The sequence below is a fragment of the Pongo pygmaeus genome, chromosome 13, assembly GCF_028885625.2.
Source record: "Pongo pygmaeus isolate AG05252 chromosome 13, NHGRI_mPonPyg2-v2.0_pri, whole genome shotgun sequence".
Taxonomy (NCBI): Eukaryota; Metazoa; Chordata; class Mammalia; order Primates; family Hominidae; genus Pongo; species Pongo pygmaeus.
In genome coordinates, this window is record NC_072386.2 from 86,385,831 (window position 1) to 86,407,544 (window position 21,714).

Sequence of the window (21,714 nt, forward strand, 5' to 3'; positions counted from 1 at the left end):
TAATACAGAATGATCCCATGCACTCTTTACCCAGTTCCCCCAATGTAATATCTAGTAAAACTGTAGTACATTATCACAACCAGGATACTGATGTTGATACAGTGAAGAGCAGAACATTTCCATCACAAGAATCCCTCATGCTGTCCTTTTGTAGTCACATCTACTTTCCTCTCTCCCCTTTCTCCCTGAGCCCTGGAAACCACTAATCTGTCCTCCATTTCTGTAATTTAGAACAACATAATCAAGAATGTTATGTAAAGGGAGTCATAAAGTATGTAACCTTTTGGGATTGGCTTTTTTCACTCAGCGTAATTCCCTGTAAACTCATCCAGTTATTGTATGTATCAATGGTTCTTTTCTTTTTATTGCTCTTAGTATTCATGATATGGATACACCACAGTTTGTTTATACATTCACCTGTTGAAGGGCATCTGTGTTGTTTCCAGTTTTCGGCTATGACAGATAAAGCTATTAACATTTGTGTACAGATTTTTGTTTGAACATTAGTTTTCATTCCTCTGGGATAAATGCTAAATAGTGCAACCGCTGCATTATGTGATAGTTGCATATTTCGTTTTATAAGAAATTGCTAAACTGTTTCCAAAGTGGCTATATGGTTTTACATTCCCAACAGCAGTGTGTGAGTGATCACGTTCCTCTGCATTTTCACTAATGTTTGTTATTGTCACTATTTTTTTAATTTTAGCCATTCTGATGGGCATGTAGAGACATGTCATTGTGGTTTGAATTTGCATTTACCTAATGTCTAATGATATTAAACATCTTTTCATGTGCTTATTGGATAAAGCTGGTGTTAATGCTTCTGTAAATGGTAAAATTCTCCAGTGGAATTATCTGGGCCTGGAGGGGTTATTTTTTTCCCTAAGAGTTTTGAAAATAACATACTCAATTTCTTTAATAGTTATAGGACTATTCAGGTTGTCTGTTTCATTTAGTTGACTTCAGTGGTTTGCGGTTTTTGAGGAATTATTTCTCTTCTAACTTGTTGAATTTATGACCATAAAATTTTTTATAGTACTCATTTATCCTTTTAATAGCTGTAGGATCTGTAGTGATATCCCTTGTTTCATTTCTAATATTGGTAATTTGTGTATTCTCTTTTAACTTTGTCATTGCTAGTTTAGCAATGAATCGGCTTTTTTTCACTGATTTTTCTCTCTTATTTTTCTGTGTTCAGCTTTATTGATTCTGCTTTTTTATTTATTATTTCCTTTCTTCTGCTTGCTTTTTTTGCTTCTTTTTCTAGTTTCTTAGGGGGAGGACCTCAGATTATTGGTTTGAGACCTTTAATTTTTTTCTAATATAAGCATTTAGTGTTACAAATTTTCCTAAGCCCTGCTTAGCTGCATCCTACATAGTTTGATATGTTGTATTTTCATTTGTGTTACATTATTATTTATTTCTCCTTGTAATTTTTTTTTCACAGTTTTTTTGGATTTCAGGTTTTGTTTGACTCATGAGCTATTTAGATGTATGTTGTTTAATTTCCAAGTGTTTGGAATTTTTTTTGTTGTCCTCCTGAAATGTATTGCTAGTTTGATTCCATTATTGTTAGAGAACATACTCAGTATAGTACCATTATACTCAGTATATACCAGTATAGTTTCAGTTCTTTTAAATTTGTTGAGGTTTGTTTTATGGCCCAGGATTTGGTCTATCTTGGTGAATATTCTATAGGAACCAGGAAAAAAAAGTGTGTGTGTTGTGCTGTTCTAGGTGGAGTGTTCTGTGTATGTCATTGGTTGGTCATTTTGTTCTTTTATATCCTTGCCAATTTTCTCTCTAGGAGTTCTATCAGTTGCTGAATGTGGGATATTGAAATCCTCAACTATAATTGTGCATTTGTCTGTTTCTCTTTTCAGCTTAATTAATTTGACTTCATGTATCTTTCAGCTCTGCTGTTTTGGTGCTGTTTGGTGTTTTGGCAGATTGATCTTTTTGTCATTGTGCATTGTCCCTCTTTTAACTATTAACTTTCTTTGCTCTGATATATACTTGGACTAATATTAATATAGCCAGTCTTGCTTTTTTCTTTAATAATTGCCTGGTATATCTTTTGTCATCCTTTCACTCTCAACCTAGCTATGTCATCATATTTAAAGTGTTTTGTTTTGTTTTTTGTGGAGAGCATATTGTTTTTTCAAACTACCCTACCAATCTTACGATTTTAAATGGTATATTTAGGCCATTATATTGAAGGTAATTATTGATATTTTTTATTTAACTTTTATCTTTTTATCTCCTATTTCTAGTTCCACTGTTTCTTTTATTTAGACATTTCTTTAGGATTCTGTATTTGTTTATGTATAGTGTTTTTTAGTATATTGCTTTGTGTAGCTTCCTGGTGGTTGCTCTGGGTATTACATTGTACATAGTAACTTCTCACAGTCTACTGGTATACAGATTTACCAGTTTGAATGAAGTATAGAAATTTTACTTACATTTAAGCTTCTTTTCCTACTCCACTTTTAAGATATTATTGTCTTAGGTATTTCCTCTACATGCCTTAAGCAGCATATCAGATTGTATTGCAGTTTTCCTTTAACCATGAAATGTGATTTATGAAATTCATGAGAAATAAAGTAGTATTTATATTCACCCCTATTTTAACCTATTCTGATCTTCCTCTTTCCTTTCTGTTCTAGTTCTAAGCCTTAGTCTCCTATTTTTTTCCTTATGAACTTTCTAGCCACCAATCTTTTAGGTTAAGTCTGCTGGTAACAGGTGCTCTTAGTTTTCCTTAGTCTGAGAATGTCATATTTCCTTTCCCTTTCTGAAGGATATTTTCACTGAGTATACAATTCTGGGTTGACAGTTCCTTTCTTTCAACTTGAAAGATAATGCCACTTTCTTCTGATCTCTATGGTTTCTGATGTTTCTCTCTGTTGTTCACATTTCGTGAATGATACTGGTTCTCATCATGCTTACTGATTCTATCTTTTGTCTTTTCCACTGTACTGTTCAGCCCATTTGGCAAGTTTTGTATTTCAGCTATTTTTCCATTCCAAAATGTTTATTTTGCTCTTTTTATCCATTTTTGTTTTGTTTGTTTTTGCTGAGACTCAATTTTTTTGTTTGTTTCAAGCATGTTTGTAATTGCTTGTTGAAACATTTTTATGATGGCTTTGTTAAAATTCTTGTCAGGTGATTCCAACATCTTGATTCATCTCAGTCTTTTCTTATTCAGGCTGTAATTTTCCTGGTTCTTGGTATAAGTGATTTTTTATTGTATCATTGTATCTTGGACAATTTGAGTATTGTGTTATGAGACTCTGCATGTGATTTAAATCATCCATTTTAGTACACCTCCTCTTTGACACCATGCCAGCCAAGTAGGGGTGGAAAGCTAGGTTCCGTCTTTGGCCTCTGCTGATAGCCTGAGAGGAAAGTGCTTTACTACTGCTCCCACCTGGCGTCCCCTGACACCATGGAGGGAGACCCTGTTATCATTGGGAAGAAAATGAAAGCTCTAGCTCTTCACTCAGTCTTCTCTGACACCACCCCAGCAAGAATCAGTGGTAGTGTCTCATTATAGCCAGGCAAGGGTAGAAGTCTAGCATCCTCGTTCAGCCTTTGCTGACTAAGGTAGGGATGGGGCCACAGATTGTTCCTTGGTGTTTGGCAGGAGTAGAGTGGTTATTGTCTCACATTTTTCTGCCTTTCAAGGCTATACCTTTCCTGGTTCTTTGGCTAAAGGGAAATGGCTCTTCTTGGGATATATATATATATTTCCAACAGCTTGGGATATGTTAAGAACCCAGCTTGTGGAGCAAAAAATAAAGCTAGACTTTCTTTTCACAGTTTTTTTGGATTTCAGATTTTGTATGACTCATGAGCTATTTAAATGTATATTTAAATGTATATTGTCTAGTTTCCAAGTGTGTGGAATTTATTTTGTTGTCCTCCTGAAATGTATTGCTAGTTTGATTCCATTATTGTTAGAGAACATACTCAGTATAATACCATTATACTCAGTATATACCAGTATAATTTGAGTTCTTTTAAATTTGTTGAGATTTGTTTTATGGCCCAGGATTTGGTCTGTCTTGGTAAATGTTCTATAGGAACCAGGAAAAAAAAGTGTGTGTGTTGTGCTGTTCTAGGTGGAGTGTTCTGTGTATGTCATTTAGATCCTGTTGGTTGGTCAGTTTGTTCTTTTATATCCTTGCCAATTTTCTCTCTAGGAGTTCCATCAGTTGCTGAATGTGGGACTCCTTCAGCTAGGCTTTCTTTTTTGGAAAAGCCATGGAAGCTTTCTTTTTTGGAAAAGCCATTCCTTTTTTTCAGGAAAGCCATGACTCACTGCCATGCCATTCCTTAGGCCTTGTAGTCCCTAGCCTGCCTGTCTTCTCTGTACCTTTCAGAGTTTTACATTTATTTTCCATGTAATATCCAGAGTTTTAGCTGCACTTAGTGGAAGAATAAGATGTGCATCTGTTTCTGAATTGAGTTTTTAAATGTATGTATTACTTTATTTAGCTAGAATGTACTAACAGTTTTTAAAAATTATGTTAGGAAAATCTTGCAGAAGTAGTATTTGAGTATCAAAAAAAAGTAAAAACCAGCATAAACTATTTACGTGGGCTCTAATGACCAGTTTTTTAGGGATTTTCTAGAGTGGTAGAAATAAAATTGTGCCTTAAATATTTAATTTGTGGCATATTTGTATTTTAATCACCACCTTAGTTTGATGAAATTAATGCAATATTGTACTGTTTTGGCTATAGAAACCTGGCACAGTTGAGTTATAGCACAACAATTAGCTTTTGCTGTTCTAATGTGCTTTTTTTTTTTTCTCTTTCCTCCAGGGCTGGTGGACTAGGCCTCAATTTTGTCGGTGCCAATGTTGTTGTATTATTTGATCCTACTTGGAATCCAGCCAATGATCTTCAAGCCATTGACAGGTATAATACTGACAAAATTTAAAGTGATCTGCAAATACTTTTAATCTAAAAATACTCTTGAACTTTTAAGGTTGCTTATACTATGACTATGATTAGAAGAAAGGGGGAAGCTGGTAAAAACGTACATTTAATATAATCCTGACCTTCTCAATCGAAATGACAGTCCAAAAATAGCCATTTTTCATTCATCTCAGAATCCTGTTAATATGACAGAAATGACTTAAGAAGAAAGAATAAATTCCTGATACTGCAGGAAAATAGTATAGTTCTGTACTAGTAGATCAGAAGTTTTGAGAAACTCCTGGAAGATAGAAAGCAAGTAGAATCTTTGATCAGGGTATCCTCAGAGAAATACTACAATCCAAAGTCTGCAGGAAAGAATACAAAAATTTTAAACATGGGGTTGCAACTACAGTATGTGGGAGTAGACAGAGTGCATCGTTCTGGGAAATTGATAATGTCCTGACTCTAACACAAATTCCCCTCTGACACCCTACTTTACAGAGAGATTGGCCGTAACAGGTACTCTTTCATTAAAGCTGAAAGAATAATTTTACACATTTTATAAATAAATGGGGAATCTGACTGTAGAAAGCTTCCTAGAATGGATGTTGGAACCAGATCATAAAGCCAGAGCCAAGCCTGAAGTACTTCCAGATCTCCCCAGGACATGAAAAAGGGAAATACACGTGTTACCTGCATGGAAACACAGACTGGCTTTCCAGTGATTCACCTAGTCATCATTTTAATTATGACTGGGAAATGAAAAATTATGAAACATTTTAATAAAATTAGCCTTGCAAGAAAGCAAAGGACAAAGGTGAGAAACAGACATTGAAGGGAATAAAATAAGAATAGGATGCCAAGGAAAAAAGTACATAAAAAAACAAATTAGTTCTTATAAATTAAAACTATTGCCAAAATAAAGTAACTCAGTAGAAGGTCTGAAAAAAATGGAGAGGGCTAATGGAAAAATGGAGAAGGATATGGAAGATAAAAGGAATGAATATTTTTAAACATAAAGTCAAGTAACAAATAGATGTGAAATATGAGTAAAGAGAAATTGAGGAAAAATCCCAGAAATCATCATCTGTGTATTCCAGAAATAATGAACAGAGAGACTGGAGGACGGGAGGTAATTGATGACATGATTGGAGAAAATTGTTATTAATTTTGAAGGGGCATTTAGTATGAAGTAGGAATAATGACAGAGAGAGAGAGAAAACATACATGTTAGTAATATTTCTAAGTTTCAAAGATAAAGAGAAGGGCTAAAAGGTTCTAGAGTGAGAAACGGAGAGAATGAGTTATAAAAACTGCAACAAAAAGGAAAAGACACATTGTTAACAAAGAAAGGAGAATCAGACTCAATTCAGCAGATCAGACTTTGAAGAACATACATTTCATCAGCATTATAGGATTCTAGATGACAACAGAATTGTCAAAGTGAAAAAATTTATATGGCTGTATGTGAAAGAAAATTATTTTGACTTGTATTTACAATTTGTGGCTAAAATTTAAGTCTAAAAAATTACTGGGAGTTTGGCTGATAGGCTTCATGCAGTTATAAAGAAAGAATTCCCCAAAATATGAAGGGATGGTATGAAAAAATTAGTAACAAGAACTAAAACGTTATATAATTTTGATAAAATGTCAGAATAAGGATAGAGGTGGGTAAAGTTGTCTTAGAATTGTTTTTTTTCCTCAGGAAAGGACCAGGATACCCTGGTCGGTTCTCAAATTGTATGCCAAAAAATGTTTTTAAATGCTAGCAAAAAATTTAGGGGCAACAACTAAAAGAGTGAGTTATAATAATTACCTGGTACAATTTTCAGAAACACAGATGCTCAAACCACCCTGCAGGCGTTCTGTTTATGTAGATGTAGAATGGGACTCAACATTCTACATTTTAAAAAACACCCAGGTTGTGGATCAAAGGACACTATCAACAGAAAAAAGGCAGTCTACAGAATGGGAGAAAATATTTGCAAATCACATGTCTGATAAAGTATTAATATCTAGACTATAAAAAGAACTCCTAAAACTCAACAACAACAAAAAAAACAACCCAATCTAACAATGAATAGGACAGTTCTCCAAAGAAGGTGTACAAGATATATAAGTGGCCATTAAGCACATGAAGAGATGCTCAGCATTACTAATCATTAGGGAAATGCATATCAGAGCTATAATGAGATACAACTTCACACACATTGGGATGACTATTATAAAAATAAAAGCAACAGCAGAAAACAACAAGTCCTAGTTGAGGATATGGAGAAATTAGAACCCAGAACCCTTGTGCATTGTTGATGGAAATGTCAAGTGGCACAGCTGCTGTGGAAAACAGCATGGTGGTTCCTCAAAAAATTAAACATTAAAATTACCATATGATCCAGCAATTACACTTCCACTTTGGGTATATACCAAAAAGAATTGAAAGCAGAGACTTGAAGAGATACTTGTACACTCATGTTCATAGCACCTATATTCACAATAGCTAAAATGTGGAAGCAACTCAAGTGTCCATCGATGGATGAATGGATAAACAAAATACGGTTTATATATAAAATGGAATACTATTCAGCCTTAAAAAGAAATGAAATTCTGATAAATGCTACAACATAGACAAACCTTGAAGACATTATGCTACATGAAATAAGCCAGATATGAAAGGACAAATATTGTATGATTCTACTTATATGAAATACCTGGAATAGTCAAATCCATAGAGATAGAAAGTAGAGTGGTGCTTATTAGGGGACAAGGATAGGGAGGAATGGGGAATTATTGTGTAATGGGCATGGAATTTCAGTTTAGGATAATAAAAAAGTTGTAGCAATGGATAGTGGTGATGGCTGGAAAACTGAATTTACTTAATGCTGTTGGACTGTACTCTTAAAAATAGTTAAAATGGTAAATAATGTGTTGTATGTTTTGCCACAATTAATTTTAAAAGCCACCCACGGTGATTATGATACAACTGGTTCTCAACTCCACTTTGAAAAACACTGGATATTAGGTGTATCAGGGGAAATTCAGCCAGATATCGGGCAAAATTCACCCCCAATATTTCACAGAGGTTCTTTTCTATTTTCCCTAAGTGTCGGCCGGTCTGAGAAATAAAGAGACAGTACAAAAGAGAGAAATTTTAAAGCTGGCTGTCTGGGGGAGACGTCACATGTCAGCAGGTTCCGTGATGCCCCCTGAGCTGCAAAACCAGCAAGTTTTTATTAGCGATTTTCAAAAGGGGAGGGAGTGTACGAATAGGGTGTGGGTCACAGAGATCATATGCTTCACAAGGTAATAAGATATCACAAGGCAAATGGAGGCAGGGCGAGATCACAGGACCACAGGACCAGGGCGAAATTAAAATTGCTAATGAAGTTTTGGGCATGCTTTGTCTTTGATAACATCTTATCAGGAGACAGGGTTTGAGAGCAGACAACTGGTTTGACCAAAATTTGTTAGGCGGGAATTTCCTCATCCTAATAAGCCTGGGAGCACTACAGGAGACTGGGGCTTATTTCATCCCTACAGCAGTGACCATAAAAGATGGCCGCCCCCGAAGCGGCCATTTCAGAGGCCTACCCTCAGGGACGCATTCTCTTTCTCAGGGATGTTCCTTGCTGAGAAAAAGAATTCAGCGATATTTCTACCATTTGCTTTTGAAAGAAGAGAAGTATGGCTCTGTTCCACCCAGCTCACCGGCAGTCAGAGTTTAAGGTTATCTCTCTTGTTCCTTGAACTTTGCTGTTATCCTGTTCTTTTTTCAAGGTGCCCAGATTTCATATTGTTTTAAACACACATGCTGTACAAACAATTTGTGCAGTTAACGCAATCATCACAGGGTCCTGAGGCGACACTCATCCTCCTCAGCTTACGAAGATGATGGGATTAAGAGATTAAAGTAAAGACAGGCATAGGAAATGACAAGGGTACTGACTGGGGAAGTGATAAGTGTCCATGAAATCTTCACAATTTATGTTCAGAGATTGAAGTAAAGACAGGCGTAAGAAATTATAAAAGTGTTAATTTGGGGAACTAATAAATGTCCATGAAATCTTCACAATTTATGTTCTTCTGTCATGGCTTCAGCCAGTCCCTCCGTTCAGGGTCCCTGACTTCCCGCAACAGGTGTAAAACTTCCAAAAGAAATAAGAGTACCAAGAAAATGTAATTATTTTAGTACATGATAGGAAATACATAGTTGTGTTGGGAAGATGGAGGAAACTCAGAAAGCATGACCAATGAAGTGTCAGAACTAAATCCAAACATAAATATGAATATGTTGAGACTCTTTTTAGAAAGAAGGAAAAAAGTGGGGCTGGCAGAAAGGAAAAATTAGACTCAGGTTTATGCTTATTATGAAACATATATGTAAATAAAAAAGATACAGGAAGTTGAAAATAAGATAAAAAAATCAAATCAGGGAGATGGTAACAAAAATTAAGAATGGATGTCAACGTTAATATCAAATTATTAGTAGAATTCAAGACAAAAGGCATTAAGCAAAGAGGGCCACAGTCCACTAGGAAGTTGTAATAGTCACTACATAACAAAGCCAAAACTCTTATATATGATGAGAAACAGACAAATCCACAACTATAATGGGAAGCTCCATATTCCTCTCTTAAAAGATAATAAATTGGCCAGGTGCGGTGGCTCACACCTGTAATCCCAGCACTTTGGGAGGCCAACGTGGGCAGATCACGAGGTCAGGTGATCGAGACCATCCTGGCTAACATGGTGAAACCCCATCTCTACTAAAAATATAAAAAATTAGCCAGGCGTGGTGGCAGGCGCCTGTAGTCCCAGCTGCTCGGGAGGCTGAGGCAGGAGAATGGTGTGAACCCGGAAGGTGGAGCTTGCAGTGAGCTGAGATTGGGCCACTGCATTCCAGCCTGGGTGACAGAGCAAGACTCCATCTCAAAAAAATAAAATAAAATTAATAATAATAATAAATCCACTAGGCTAAATAAGTATATAAATTACTTGAATAAAAGTTATCTACCATAATTTAATAACTGTGTATACAGATATGTCTCATTTTATTGCGCTTCACTTTATTGTGCTTCGCAGATAATTGCCGTGTTTACAAATTGAAGGTTTGTAGAGATCTTGAGTCAAGCAAGTCTTCCAGCACCATTTTTCCAATGGCATATGCTCATTTGTGTCTCTGTGAGAATGTAATTCTCACATTATTTCAAATTTTTTCATTATCACATCTGTGATGGTGATCTGTGATCACTGATCTTTGAAGTTACTATTGCATTTGTTTTAGGACTCCATGAACCATGTCCCTATAAGAAGATGAACTTAATTGGCAGATGTGTGTGTTCTGGACTGCTCTGCTTACTGGCCATTCCCCTGTCTCGTTCCCTCCCTTGGGCCTCCCTCTTCCCTGAGACACAGTATTTAAATTAGGCCAATTAGTAACTCTGCAATGGCCTTTAAGTGGTCAAGTGAAAGGAAGAGTTGCATGTCTCTCACTTTACATTGAAAGCTAAAAATGATTAAGCTTAGTGAGGACGGCATGTTGAAAGCCAAGATGGGCCAAAAGCTAACAGTTGGTCAAGTTGTGAATGCAAAGGAAAAGTTCTTGAAGGAAATTAAAAGTGCTACTCCAGTGAACACATGAATGACAAGAGCACCAAACAGCCTTATTGCTGATACAAAGAAAATTTTAGTGGTCTGGATCAAAGATCAAACCAGCCACAGCATTCCATTAAACCACAGCCTAATCCAGAACAAAGCTCTAACACACTTCAGTTCTTTGAAGGCAGAGAGACACAAGGAAGTAGCAGAAGAAAAGTTTGAAGCTGCAGGGATTGGTTCATGATGTTTAAGGAAAGCAGCCACCTCCATAACAAAAAAGTGCAAGATGAAGCAGCAAGTGTTGATGTAGAAAAGCTGCAGCAAGTTATCCAGAAGATCTAGCTAAGATCATTGTTGAAGGTACCTACATTAAACAACAGACTTTCAATGAGAACAAAACAACCTTATATTGGAAGATGTCATTGAGGACTGTAGTCACTAAAGAGGAGAGTCAATACCTGGCTTCAAAAGATAGGCTGACTCTCTTGTTAGAGATTAATGCAGCTGGTGACTTTAAGTTAAAGCCAGTGCTCATTTACCATTCTGAAAATCTTAGGGCCTTTAAAAGTTATGCTAACTCTACTCTGCCTGTGCTTTATAAAATGGAACAACAAAGCCTGGATAACAGCATATCTCTTTACAGGATGGTTTACTGAATATTTTAATCCCACTGTTGAGACCTACTGCTCAGAAGAAAAAAGATTTCTTTCCAAATATTACTGCTTACTGACAATGCCCCTAGTCACCCAAGTGTTCTGATGGAGATATAAAAGGAGATTAATGTTGTTTATGCAGTAACACAACGTCCATTCTGCAGCCCGTGGATCAAGTTGTACTTTTGACTTTGAACTCTTATTATTTAAGAAATACATTTTGTAAGGCTATAGCTGTCATATATAGTGATTTCTGTGATGGATCTGGTCAAAGTCTATTAAAAACCTTCTGGAAAGGATTCACTATTCTAGATACCATTTAAGAACATTTGTGATTCGTGAGAAGAGGTCAAAATATCAAACAGGAGTTTGGAAGAAGTTGATTCCAACCCTCATGGATGACTTTGAGGAGTTCAACTTTAGTAGAGGAAGTAATTCCAGATGTGGTGGAAATAGAGAACTAGAATTAGAAACAAAGCCTGATGATGTGACTAAATTGTTGCAATCTCATGATAAAACTTTAAGGAGGTCAGGCACAGTGGCTCATGCCTGTAATCCCAGCATTTTGGGAGGCCAGGGCGGGTGGATCACTTGAGGTCAGGAGTTTGAGACCAGCCTGGCCAACATGGTCAAACCCCGTCTCTACTAAAATTACTAAAATTAGCCGGGTGTGGTGGCGTGCGCCTGTGGTCCCAGCTACTCAGGAGGCTGAGAATCATTTGAACCCGGGAGGTGGAGGCTGCAGTTAGCCAAGATGGCAGCATACCCAGGCAGGATGTATTCCCAGAAATGACCTGAGAAGACTTTTAGCCTTCACCCCATGTTGTTCCCAAGGCTCAAGACACACCCTGCTAATTAGTGAAGGTCTTCCATACCAGTTTGCAAAGACTTGGGGAGTTGGCTGTCTTTCCAAATGGTAGTTTTCAAGAAAAGACCACAAGACATTAAAAAAAAAAAAAAAAAGAAAAGAAAATGAAAATATAGTTCATTCAGAGTAACAAAATAAATCTCCAGAAACTAACTGTCCCTGAAGCAAAACAGGCATTGGAGCTACTAGACAAAGACTTTACAACAAGTGTCTTAAATACTCTAAGAGTGAAAGTAAAACACAGAGAAAGAACTAGTGAGGAAAAGGATATGTGAGCAAGATGAGAATATCAACAAAGAGATAGAAATTAAAAAAAAAAGAGAGACAAATTCTGGACATGAAATTCAATTTTGGAATTGAAAAATTCACTAGAGGAGTTCAACAGCAGACCAAAATAGGGAGAAAAAATCTGCAAACTTGAAGATAGGTTATTTAAAATTATTTAATCTGAGGAGCAAAACAAAAAGGGAAAGTGAACATATGGGACACTATCAAATGGACCAACATGTACGTTATGGAGGCTCAGAAGAATGGGAAAAGGACAAAAGGGTAGATTAAGAAATAATGAAAAGCTCTCCAAATTTGAGGGAAAATATGGATATACAAATACAAGAAGGTCAACCGAGTCTAGATAGTATAAACCCAGTGAGATCCACACTGTGGCACATTATAATCAGACTGTCCACAAAGAGCATCTTGAAAGCAGCAAGAGAAAAGCAACATGTCATGTACAACGAATTTCCATTAAGATTATCAGTGGATTTGTCAGTAGAAACTTTGCAATCCAGAAGGCAGTGGGATGATATATTTAATGTATTGGGGGGAAAAAAACAAACTGTTAACTGAGAAACAAAGAAAAAGTGTTTACCGAGAATTTTATGTAGGGCAAAAGTGCCCTTCAAAAATGAGGGTTAAGATATTTGCAGACAGACAGAAGCTTGAGGGAGTTCATTACCAGTAGACCAGCCCTGTAAGGAATCCTATCCCTGGTACAGTGGCTCACGCCTGTAATCCCAGCACTTTGGGAGGCCAAGATGGGTGGATCATGAGGTCGGGAGTTCAAGACCAGCCTGGTAAAGATGGTGAAACCCCGTCTCTGCTAAAAATACAAAAATTAGCCAGGCATGGTGGCAGGCGCCTATAATCCCAGCTACTCAGGAGGCTGAGGCAGAGAATTGCTTGAACCTGGGAGGCAGAGCTTGCAGTGAGCCGAGATTGCGCCACTGCACTCCAGCCTGGGAGACAGAGTGAGACTCCGTCTCAAAAAAAAAAAAAGAACCAATCCTAAAGGGAGACCTTCAAGATGAAATGAAAGTACACTAGATAGTAACTCAAAGTCATACAAAAAGATAAAGATCTCCAGTTAAGGTAAGTACATGGACAAATATAAATACCAGTATCGTAATTTTGGCTTATAACTCTGCTTTTTTATTTTCTACAGGATTTAAAAGACACATGCATAAAATAATTATAAATCTATGTTGACAAGTATATTGATATCAATGTAAAATCAATTGATTTAAGGTTGTTATAACTTTAGGATATTATATGTAATCCCTATGGTAACCACAACAAAAATAGCTAAAGTATATGTAAAAGGAAATGAGAAAGGAATAAAAATATGTCACTAAAAAACATCAATTAAACACAAAGGAAGGCAGTAATGGAGGAATTTAGGGGCAAAATAGTTATAAGACATATAGAAAATAAATAAAGTGGCACAAATGAGTTCTTCCCTACTCTTAATTATTTCAAATGTAAATGGATCAAATTCCATAATTAAAAGATGTAGATTGGCAGAACAGATTTAAAAAACAGTGTCCAAATATATGCTATCCATAAGAGACTGACTTTAGGTCCAAGAATATACACAGGTTGAAAATAAAAGCATGGAAAAAGATATTTCATGCAAATAGTAACCAAAAGAGAACAGGAGTGGTTGTATTAATGTTAGACAAAATAGACTTCAAGTCAACAACTGTTAGAAGAAAGACATTATCTGATGGTAAAAAGTGGATTCACCAAGGAGATTTAACAATTATATACATAATTCAACAAACAATAGAGCCCCAAAGTGTATGAAGCAAACATTGACAGAATTGAAGGGAGAAATAACTCTGCGATAATAATGGGAGACTTCAACACCCGACTTTCATAATAGGTAAAACATTCAGACAGAAGATCAATAAGTAAGGAGAGGATTTGAACAGCAATATAGACAAATTGGACCTAACAGAGATACATAGAATTTTCCTTCCAACAACAGCAGAATACATATTTTTCTTAAGTACACAATGAACACTCTCCAGGATAAATCATGTGTTAGGCCACAAAACAAGTTTTTAATACATTTTAAAAGATTGAAATCATTCATTTTTTTCCAATCACAATACAGTGAAACTAGAAATCAACAGCGGAAGAAAAATTGAAAAATTCACAAATATGTGGAAGTTAAACAACACACACTTAAGGGAAGGGTTGAAGAACAACTCACAAGGGAAGTTAGAAAATAGCTTGAAACAAATGAAAACACACACCACAACTTACAGGATGCAGCAAAAGTAATGCTAAGAGGGAAATTTATAGCTGTAAATGCTTACATAAAAAAGAATAAAGGTCTAAATCAACAATTAACTTTCCACCTTAAGGAGCTAGGAAAAGAAAAACCCCCAGAGCTAGCCAGAGGAAGGAAATAACAAATATTAGAACAGAGATAAGTAAAACAAAGAATAGGAAAACAACAGAGGCAATCAATGAAACCAAGAGTTGGTTGTTTGAAAAGATCAAGAAAATGGTGGATAAATCTTTAGCTAGATTGACTAAGAGAGAAGAAAGAAGACTCAAATAATTAACATCAAAATTGAAAGGGGACATTGCTACTGATTTTACAGAAATAAAAAGGAGTTCAAGAGAGTACTGTGAACATTTGTATACCAACAAATTGAATAGTCTATGTGAAATGGATAAATTGCTAGAAATACACAACCTAGGAAGAATGTCATGAAGACATAGAAAACCTGAATATAACCATAACTATGTAAGGAGATTGAATCAGTAAACAAAAACCTCCCAATAAAGTAAAGCCCAGGACCTTAAGGCTTTGCTGATTAATTCTACCAAGCATTTAAAGAATTTGCACCAATCCAGCCGGGCACGGTGGCTCACACCTGTAATCCAGCATTTTAGGAGGCCGAGGCAGGCGAATCACGAGTTCAGGAGTTCGAGACCATCCTGGCCAACACGGTGAAACCCCGTCTCTACTAAAAATACAAAAATTAGCTGGGCGTGGTGGCGTGTGCCTGTAATCCCAGCTACTCGGGAGGCTGAGGCAAGAGAATAGCTTAAACCAGGGAGTTGGAGGTTGCAATGAGCCGAGATCAAGCCATTGCACTCCAGCCTGGCAACAGAGTGAGACTCCATCTAAAAAAAAAAAAAAGAATTTGCACCAATCCTTCTCAAATGCTTCCAAAAAACTGAAGAGGAAGAAACACATTCCAATTAATTCTATAAAGCCAGCATTACCCCAATACCAAAATCAAAGACTCTACAAGAAAGAAAACTACAGACCAATAATCCTTATGAATGTTAATGCAAAAATACTCAGTAAAATGCCAGCAAACTGAATTCAGCAGCATATTGAAAGAATGATACACAAAGTAGGATTTATTCCTGGAATTCAAAAACAGTTCAACATCCCACAACAATCAGTGTAATATGCCACATTAACGAATGAAGGTAAAAAGACACATAATCATTTCATTGATGCAGAAAAAGCATTTGACAAAATTCAACATCTTTTTAAAGATGACAAAAACAACACATTAAAAATAAAAGGAAACAAGCCAGGCGCGTTGGCTCGCGCCTCTTGAGGTCAGGAGTTCAAGGCCCGCCTGACCAACATGGTGAAACCCCATCTCTACAAAAAAAATATAAAAATTAGCCAGCATGGTGGTGCATGCCTGTAGTCCCAGCTGCTTGCTTGGGTGGCCAAGGCACGAGAATCACTTAAGCTCGGGAGACGGAGGTTGCAGTTTGCTGAGATTGCAACACTGCGCTCCAGCCTGGGCGGCAGAGTGACTCCGTCTCAATAAAAAAAAAAAAGGAAACTACTTCAACATATAAGGTCATTTATGAAAAACCCAGAGCTAACATCATACTCAGTGGTGTCATGATTGAATTTTTTTTCCTCTAATATCAGCTACAAAGAATGGATACCTGTTTTTGCCAGAAAAGGACAAAGATTGTATGATTTCATGTTGTACCTAGAGTCATCAAATTCACAAAGACAGAAAAGAGAATGGTAGTTGCTAGTAGCTGGGGGACTGGGGAATGGGGAGTTATTGTTTAATGAGTACAGAGTTTCAGTTTGGAAAGTGTCTGTAGCTATATAGGTATTATAGTTGCATAATAGTGTGGATATACCTAATGCCACTTAAGTGTACACTTAAAAATGTTTAAAATGATTAAATTTTTTGTTTTTTATATTTTACCACAATAAGAGGAAATCAAGAGAGAAAAACTTGCTATTTAGAAATAACAATGAGGCCGGTTGCAGTGGCTCACGCCTGTAATCCCAGCACTTTGGGAGGCCGAGGTGGGGGGATCATGAGATCAGGAGATCAAGACCATCCTGGCTAACACAGTGAAACCCCATCTCTACTAAAAATACAAAAAATGAGCTGAGCGTGGTGGTGGGCACCTGTAGTCCCAGCTACTTGGGAGGCTGAGGCAGGAGAATGGTGTAAACCGGGAGGCGGAGCTTGCAGTGAGCCTAGTTTGAGCCACTGCACTCCAGCCTGGGAGACAGAGTGAGACTCCATCTCAAACAAAAAAAAAAATCAGTGAAATTACTGTGGATCAATATTTAAATTCTGATGCTAATTTCAATTTTTAAATTCATTTATTAAAAAAGAAAGGCCGAAAGTAAAAGAATAATTTAGAAAACTAGAAAAGGAACAAAAAAGAAAATAGAATTATACACATTATTACATTATTAAGATAAAAATAAGAACGTAATATAAATTTTAACTAATTCATTGAAAAGAATAAAAGAGACACTTTTGAAAAGTCTAATCTGAGGGAAAAAGTCAAATACATAGAAACACTTAAGAAGCAGAAAGGCCATCTAACCAATAACAATGTTTATTTATAATAATATTTTGTGTACAATTTTATTCAAGTACATTTGGAAGAATAAGGACAAAGGAATAATGGCTGCACTTATTGAGTGTTTATGTTAAGGTAGGAACTGTCATTCTTGGTGCTTTCCATGGATTATCTCATTTAATACTCAGAATATCCATATGTGATAGGCACTATTATACCCATTTTACATATGAGAAAGCTGAGGCACAGTGCACTTAAGTAACTTGCTCAGGGTCACAGCCAATAAGTGGCAGGGTCAGGATCTGAATCCATGTGGTCTTACTGCAAAGCTTACACTTTTAATCAGCCTCTCTCCACAGACAGCTGTCAAGGAAATTGGTCGAAATGAAAACCACAGAAAAATTTCCCCCCCTTTTTTTTGATCTTAATGACACTTGTTGTCTTTTGTACTTTTTCATTAGATCATCGAGACATATTATTTATCCCAGTATTCTTCCAAGCACAGTGTACTGTGCTTTGGTATTCACTGAAAGTTAGTTCACAATAAAACTGAATAAATGGCTTTCCTTTTCCTCTCCCTCTCCTTCCACTGACTCTGACAGCAGGAACTAAGAACAGAAATAAAGCTAATGACCTACCTATTGTATAACAGTTCCTCAACACTTGTCTCCACGTGGTGAAAACTCATCACTTACAAATCCTTGCTTTATGGATCAAGAAATGATGAAGCATAGGTGCACAGTAACACGTGTCTAAAATTTTTGTCTGTAAAGATTAAAGGATATGCATCCTAACGGAATCTCTCCCATTCACCAAACAACTGGCTTAAGCATACATCCAAAGGACATTTTCTTAGATCCATTTCTGGTTTTCTTTAGAACCCAAACACATTGTAGGAAAGAAAGGGATGCTGAGCCCATCTCCTCTGCTCCCAGGTTGCAGAATGGAAGTGAGAATGCAGTACCTTATCCCTGGTGGTGCTGTGTCACAGGAGCCTCCATTTCCTGCTGGAGATGTGAGATTTGCAGGATCCAGGATGTCCTCGAGTAAAAGTCCTTTGTGAGGAGGGACAGGTAAAGGAGGCAGAGAGAACATCAAATATAACATATGGGTGACCTTACAAGTTCAAAGATAAATTTCCCCCAAATTGTAACATTTTCAAGCATATAGGCAGTATGGCCTTGCCCCGGTTCCCTTCAGCAACTGTAACAGGCATTGGGTGCTCATACAGAGCATCCTATAAAGCCTCCGTATGAGAGAAGCTGTGGGGAATAGACCCACAGTTAAACCACTGTGATGAATCAGTTTAGAATTTTAATTAGCACTATAGTCTGTATGGAAACACCTTGGATGCCAGTAAACTGAGTGATTCAGTCAGATCCACTGAATTGAAATCTCTACAGATGAGGACTGTAGACCAGCACTTCCATAGACTTTACAGTTGATTAACTACTTTTTGCTAAGTTGTGGTTTTTTTACTTTTTAGCAGTTTTAATAAAGTATAATTGACATGCAATAAACTGTACATACTTCAAGTATACAATTGATAAGTTTTGACTTATGTACCTGTAAAACCATCACCACAATTAACATAATAAACATACCCATCATCCCAGAATTTTCCTTCTGCCCCTTTGTGACCCACCCCTCCCATTCTTCCCCATCCCCTTATCCCCAAGCAACCACTAGTCTGCTTTCTTGCACTATGGATTAGTTGGCATTTTGGGGATTTTTATATAAATGAAATCTTTGGGGAACAGTCTGTAAGCTTAAAGCTGCTATAAAAGAAAAACCTGAATTTAGGAAATGTTTTTAGACAGTGGAAAGTGATGTTTATAACAAAAATGAAGTTGATACTTTTAGGTTTTCTGTAATATTTTTCTCCTTAATAAGCTTTTTATATGAATATGAATTTTTGAATTATTACTAAATAGAGCATATTTAACATAAAATGTTTATTTTTAAATTAATTAAAAATTTAATAATTTTCCATTTTTGTGTCCCCAAGTTACCTCTTCAACCCAAAGTTGTTTCACTTGATTTTTGTTTGTGTTTTTTAATCTTTTTACAGAGCATATAGGATTGGACAGTGTAGAGATGTCAAAGTGCTTAGACTGATATCCTTGGGAACTGTGGAGGAAATCATGTATTTACGACAGATATACAAGCAGGTAAATATGTTTCCCTTTTTCTGTTTCAGAGGTCAACATTTATCTGTTTTCAAAAATTAGGAACAAATTTGTGTAAAATGTAAGTTTTAAATCGTACTATATCGTGGAATTTAATAAGATTATAAAAATTACCCTTGAATACACTTTTATGAAACAGATTCTTTGGTTCATTGAATTTTTGAGCTGAAAGTTTTCTAGAGCAGTACCTCTTAAACTTTAGTGTACATGCGAATTACCTAGGGATCTTGTCAAAATACTGATTCTGATTTAGTAGGTCTGAGTTAGAGCCCATGATGTGGAATTTTTAACTAGCTCCCAGGAGTCCTAGTAAAACTAATCAGCAGCCCACATTTTGAGTAGCAAGGTCACAGCTCCCCAAACTACAGGCCAAGATGTAGTGGTTTACCACAAATGGGCTACAGGTGCACTGAGATGTTGGTCCCACAGCTTTCTGGACAGCAAGAGTACCTAAGCCAGTGTGTTGGTTCATTCTCATGCTGCCATAAAGAACTGCCCAAGACTGGGTAATTTATAAAGGAAAGAGGTTTAATTGACTCACAGTTTCACATGGCAGGGGAGGCCTCAGGAAACTTAGCATCATGGTGGAAGGGGAAGCAAACATGCTCTTCTTCACAGGATGGCAGGAAGGAGAAGTGCTGAGCAAAGAGGGAAAAACCACTTATAAAACCATCAGATCTCTTGAGAACTCAATATCCTGAGAACAGCAGCATGGGTATAACTGCCCCCATGATTCATTTACCCACTGGATCCCTGCCACAGCATGTGGGGATTATGGGAACTGTAATTCAAGATAAAATTTGGGTAGGGACACAGCAAAACCATATCAGCTAGCTGCCAGCCTTGAGTAACCTCTTCTTTTTACACCAGATAGATATTCATATGTTACCATTTTCTACATGTGCCATCACATGAAGATTAGGGAGCACTACCTTAGAGGTACATACTGTACATGATGAAACTGGGACCCCAGAGATGCCCCAGTAAATGAAATTATAGGAATAGAACTTAAGTGTGCTAACTACTTTCCTGGTACTTTTAGTATTCGTCTAAAATTGCATTAACTCTTTAATATGCTTGGCATATCATTTACTACTACATTTATGCCTCTAAACAAACAATATTTATTTAGTTTACAACTGGATACTTGAGACAATCTGGAATAAGGTTCACGTGTAATCATAAATATTACATTTGAATTGCTTCCTATATGTTCAGTTGGCATCTATTTAAGAGCAAACATCTGCCACATGTGTTGGTAGTTAACCTAAGAATGATCCAATCTTAAATTTATACTGTTTTCTTCATTCTAAAAATAGAATCGTACACAGCAGTTTTTGTTTTGTCTTAAAGCTTTTAGCTCTGTAATAAACAGTTCTTTTTTTTTTTTTTTTTTTGGTATAGCACAACTACTTGAAAATTATTTTTTTCTAACCTATTTAACCAACCTTGGGAAAAAGTGGAAAGTTACTCATCTTAGGAGCTGTTCTTTTGAGTACTGTCTTAGACTACTGACAGTTCAAGTAAGAGTCTTTCCTCAATTATGTAGTAATTTTTTTCAGTCCATTACTATATACATTTCCTTTTTACCTATTCATCCAACTCATTTAATGAAATGTCTTGTTATAAAATATACATTGTACAATAGTATATGATAAAATACACTTCAGAAGATGAGGTAATTTAAGTACTTTATATGACACAAATAAAGATAAGATGGCAATCATGGAAGGAAAAGGCACTAAATATGGTTTAAAGATAGTTTGGAATTTAAACCAATGGAGCACACCTTCTAGCCTCCCAGGTTGACCTTCAATCTTTGGGGGGAAAAAAATCCAAAAATTATGTTCTTAAAAAAAAAAAAAAAACCTGTAAAAATGTTAGAAAGCAAGAAGAGTTTTCTTGGTGGCCCCAAAATTGTAAGGAGTCCCAAAAGACAAAAGGAAGTTGGGATCAGATTGAAGGAAGAAGCCAAGTTAAACTCAGTCAGAAGAAGACTACTGAAAAGGTAGGTGCAGTCTCTGGATATTCCAAGCTTAGAGTCAGCAGATACTAAAAAAGAAGGCAGCCTTGGGGTAACTGTGGAGCCCTCTTCGGAGTATCACTGATGGTGTAACAGGACAGTTTAGCCCTTATAATCTTATCCCATTTGGACCAAATTACAGCCAGCAGAGGTGTCTACTCTCAAGTGAGAACAATAAGTAGAAGTACTGGAAGCAAAGAAGCAAGACAGAGCTCCAAATGTTTCTAATATTCAGAAGAAAGTCCCTCCTGTTGCCCAGAAGACTAATTATTTGCACCCTCCACTTGATTTCAGATAAGCACTGCAGTAGACAGAGATAAACGTGAAGTATTTAAAGGCAGATGAATAACCC

The 21,714-nt window shown here is 36.5% G+C and overlaps 1 protein-coding gene across 9 annotated transcripts in view; it reads left to right on the forward strand.

The window, feature by feature from the left end:
* The window catches only part of ERCC6L2 (ERCC excision repair 6 like 2), a 158,054-nt gene that overhangs the window by 83,540 nt on the left and 52,800 nt on the right, over positions 1–21,714 (forward strand). For all 9 annotated transcript variants that reach the window (XM_054502479.2, XM_054502482.2, XM_054502485.2 and 6 more), the window contains 2 exons: positions 4,830–4,925; positions 19,222–19,321. In XM_054502479.2, coding sequence (XP_054358454.1) covers positions 4,830–4,925; positions 19,222–19,321 — 196 coding nt within the window. The remainder of the gene's footprint in view (positions 1–4,829; positions 4,926–19,221; positions 19,322–21,714) is intronic.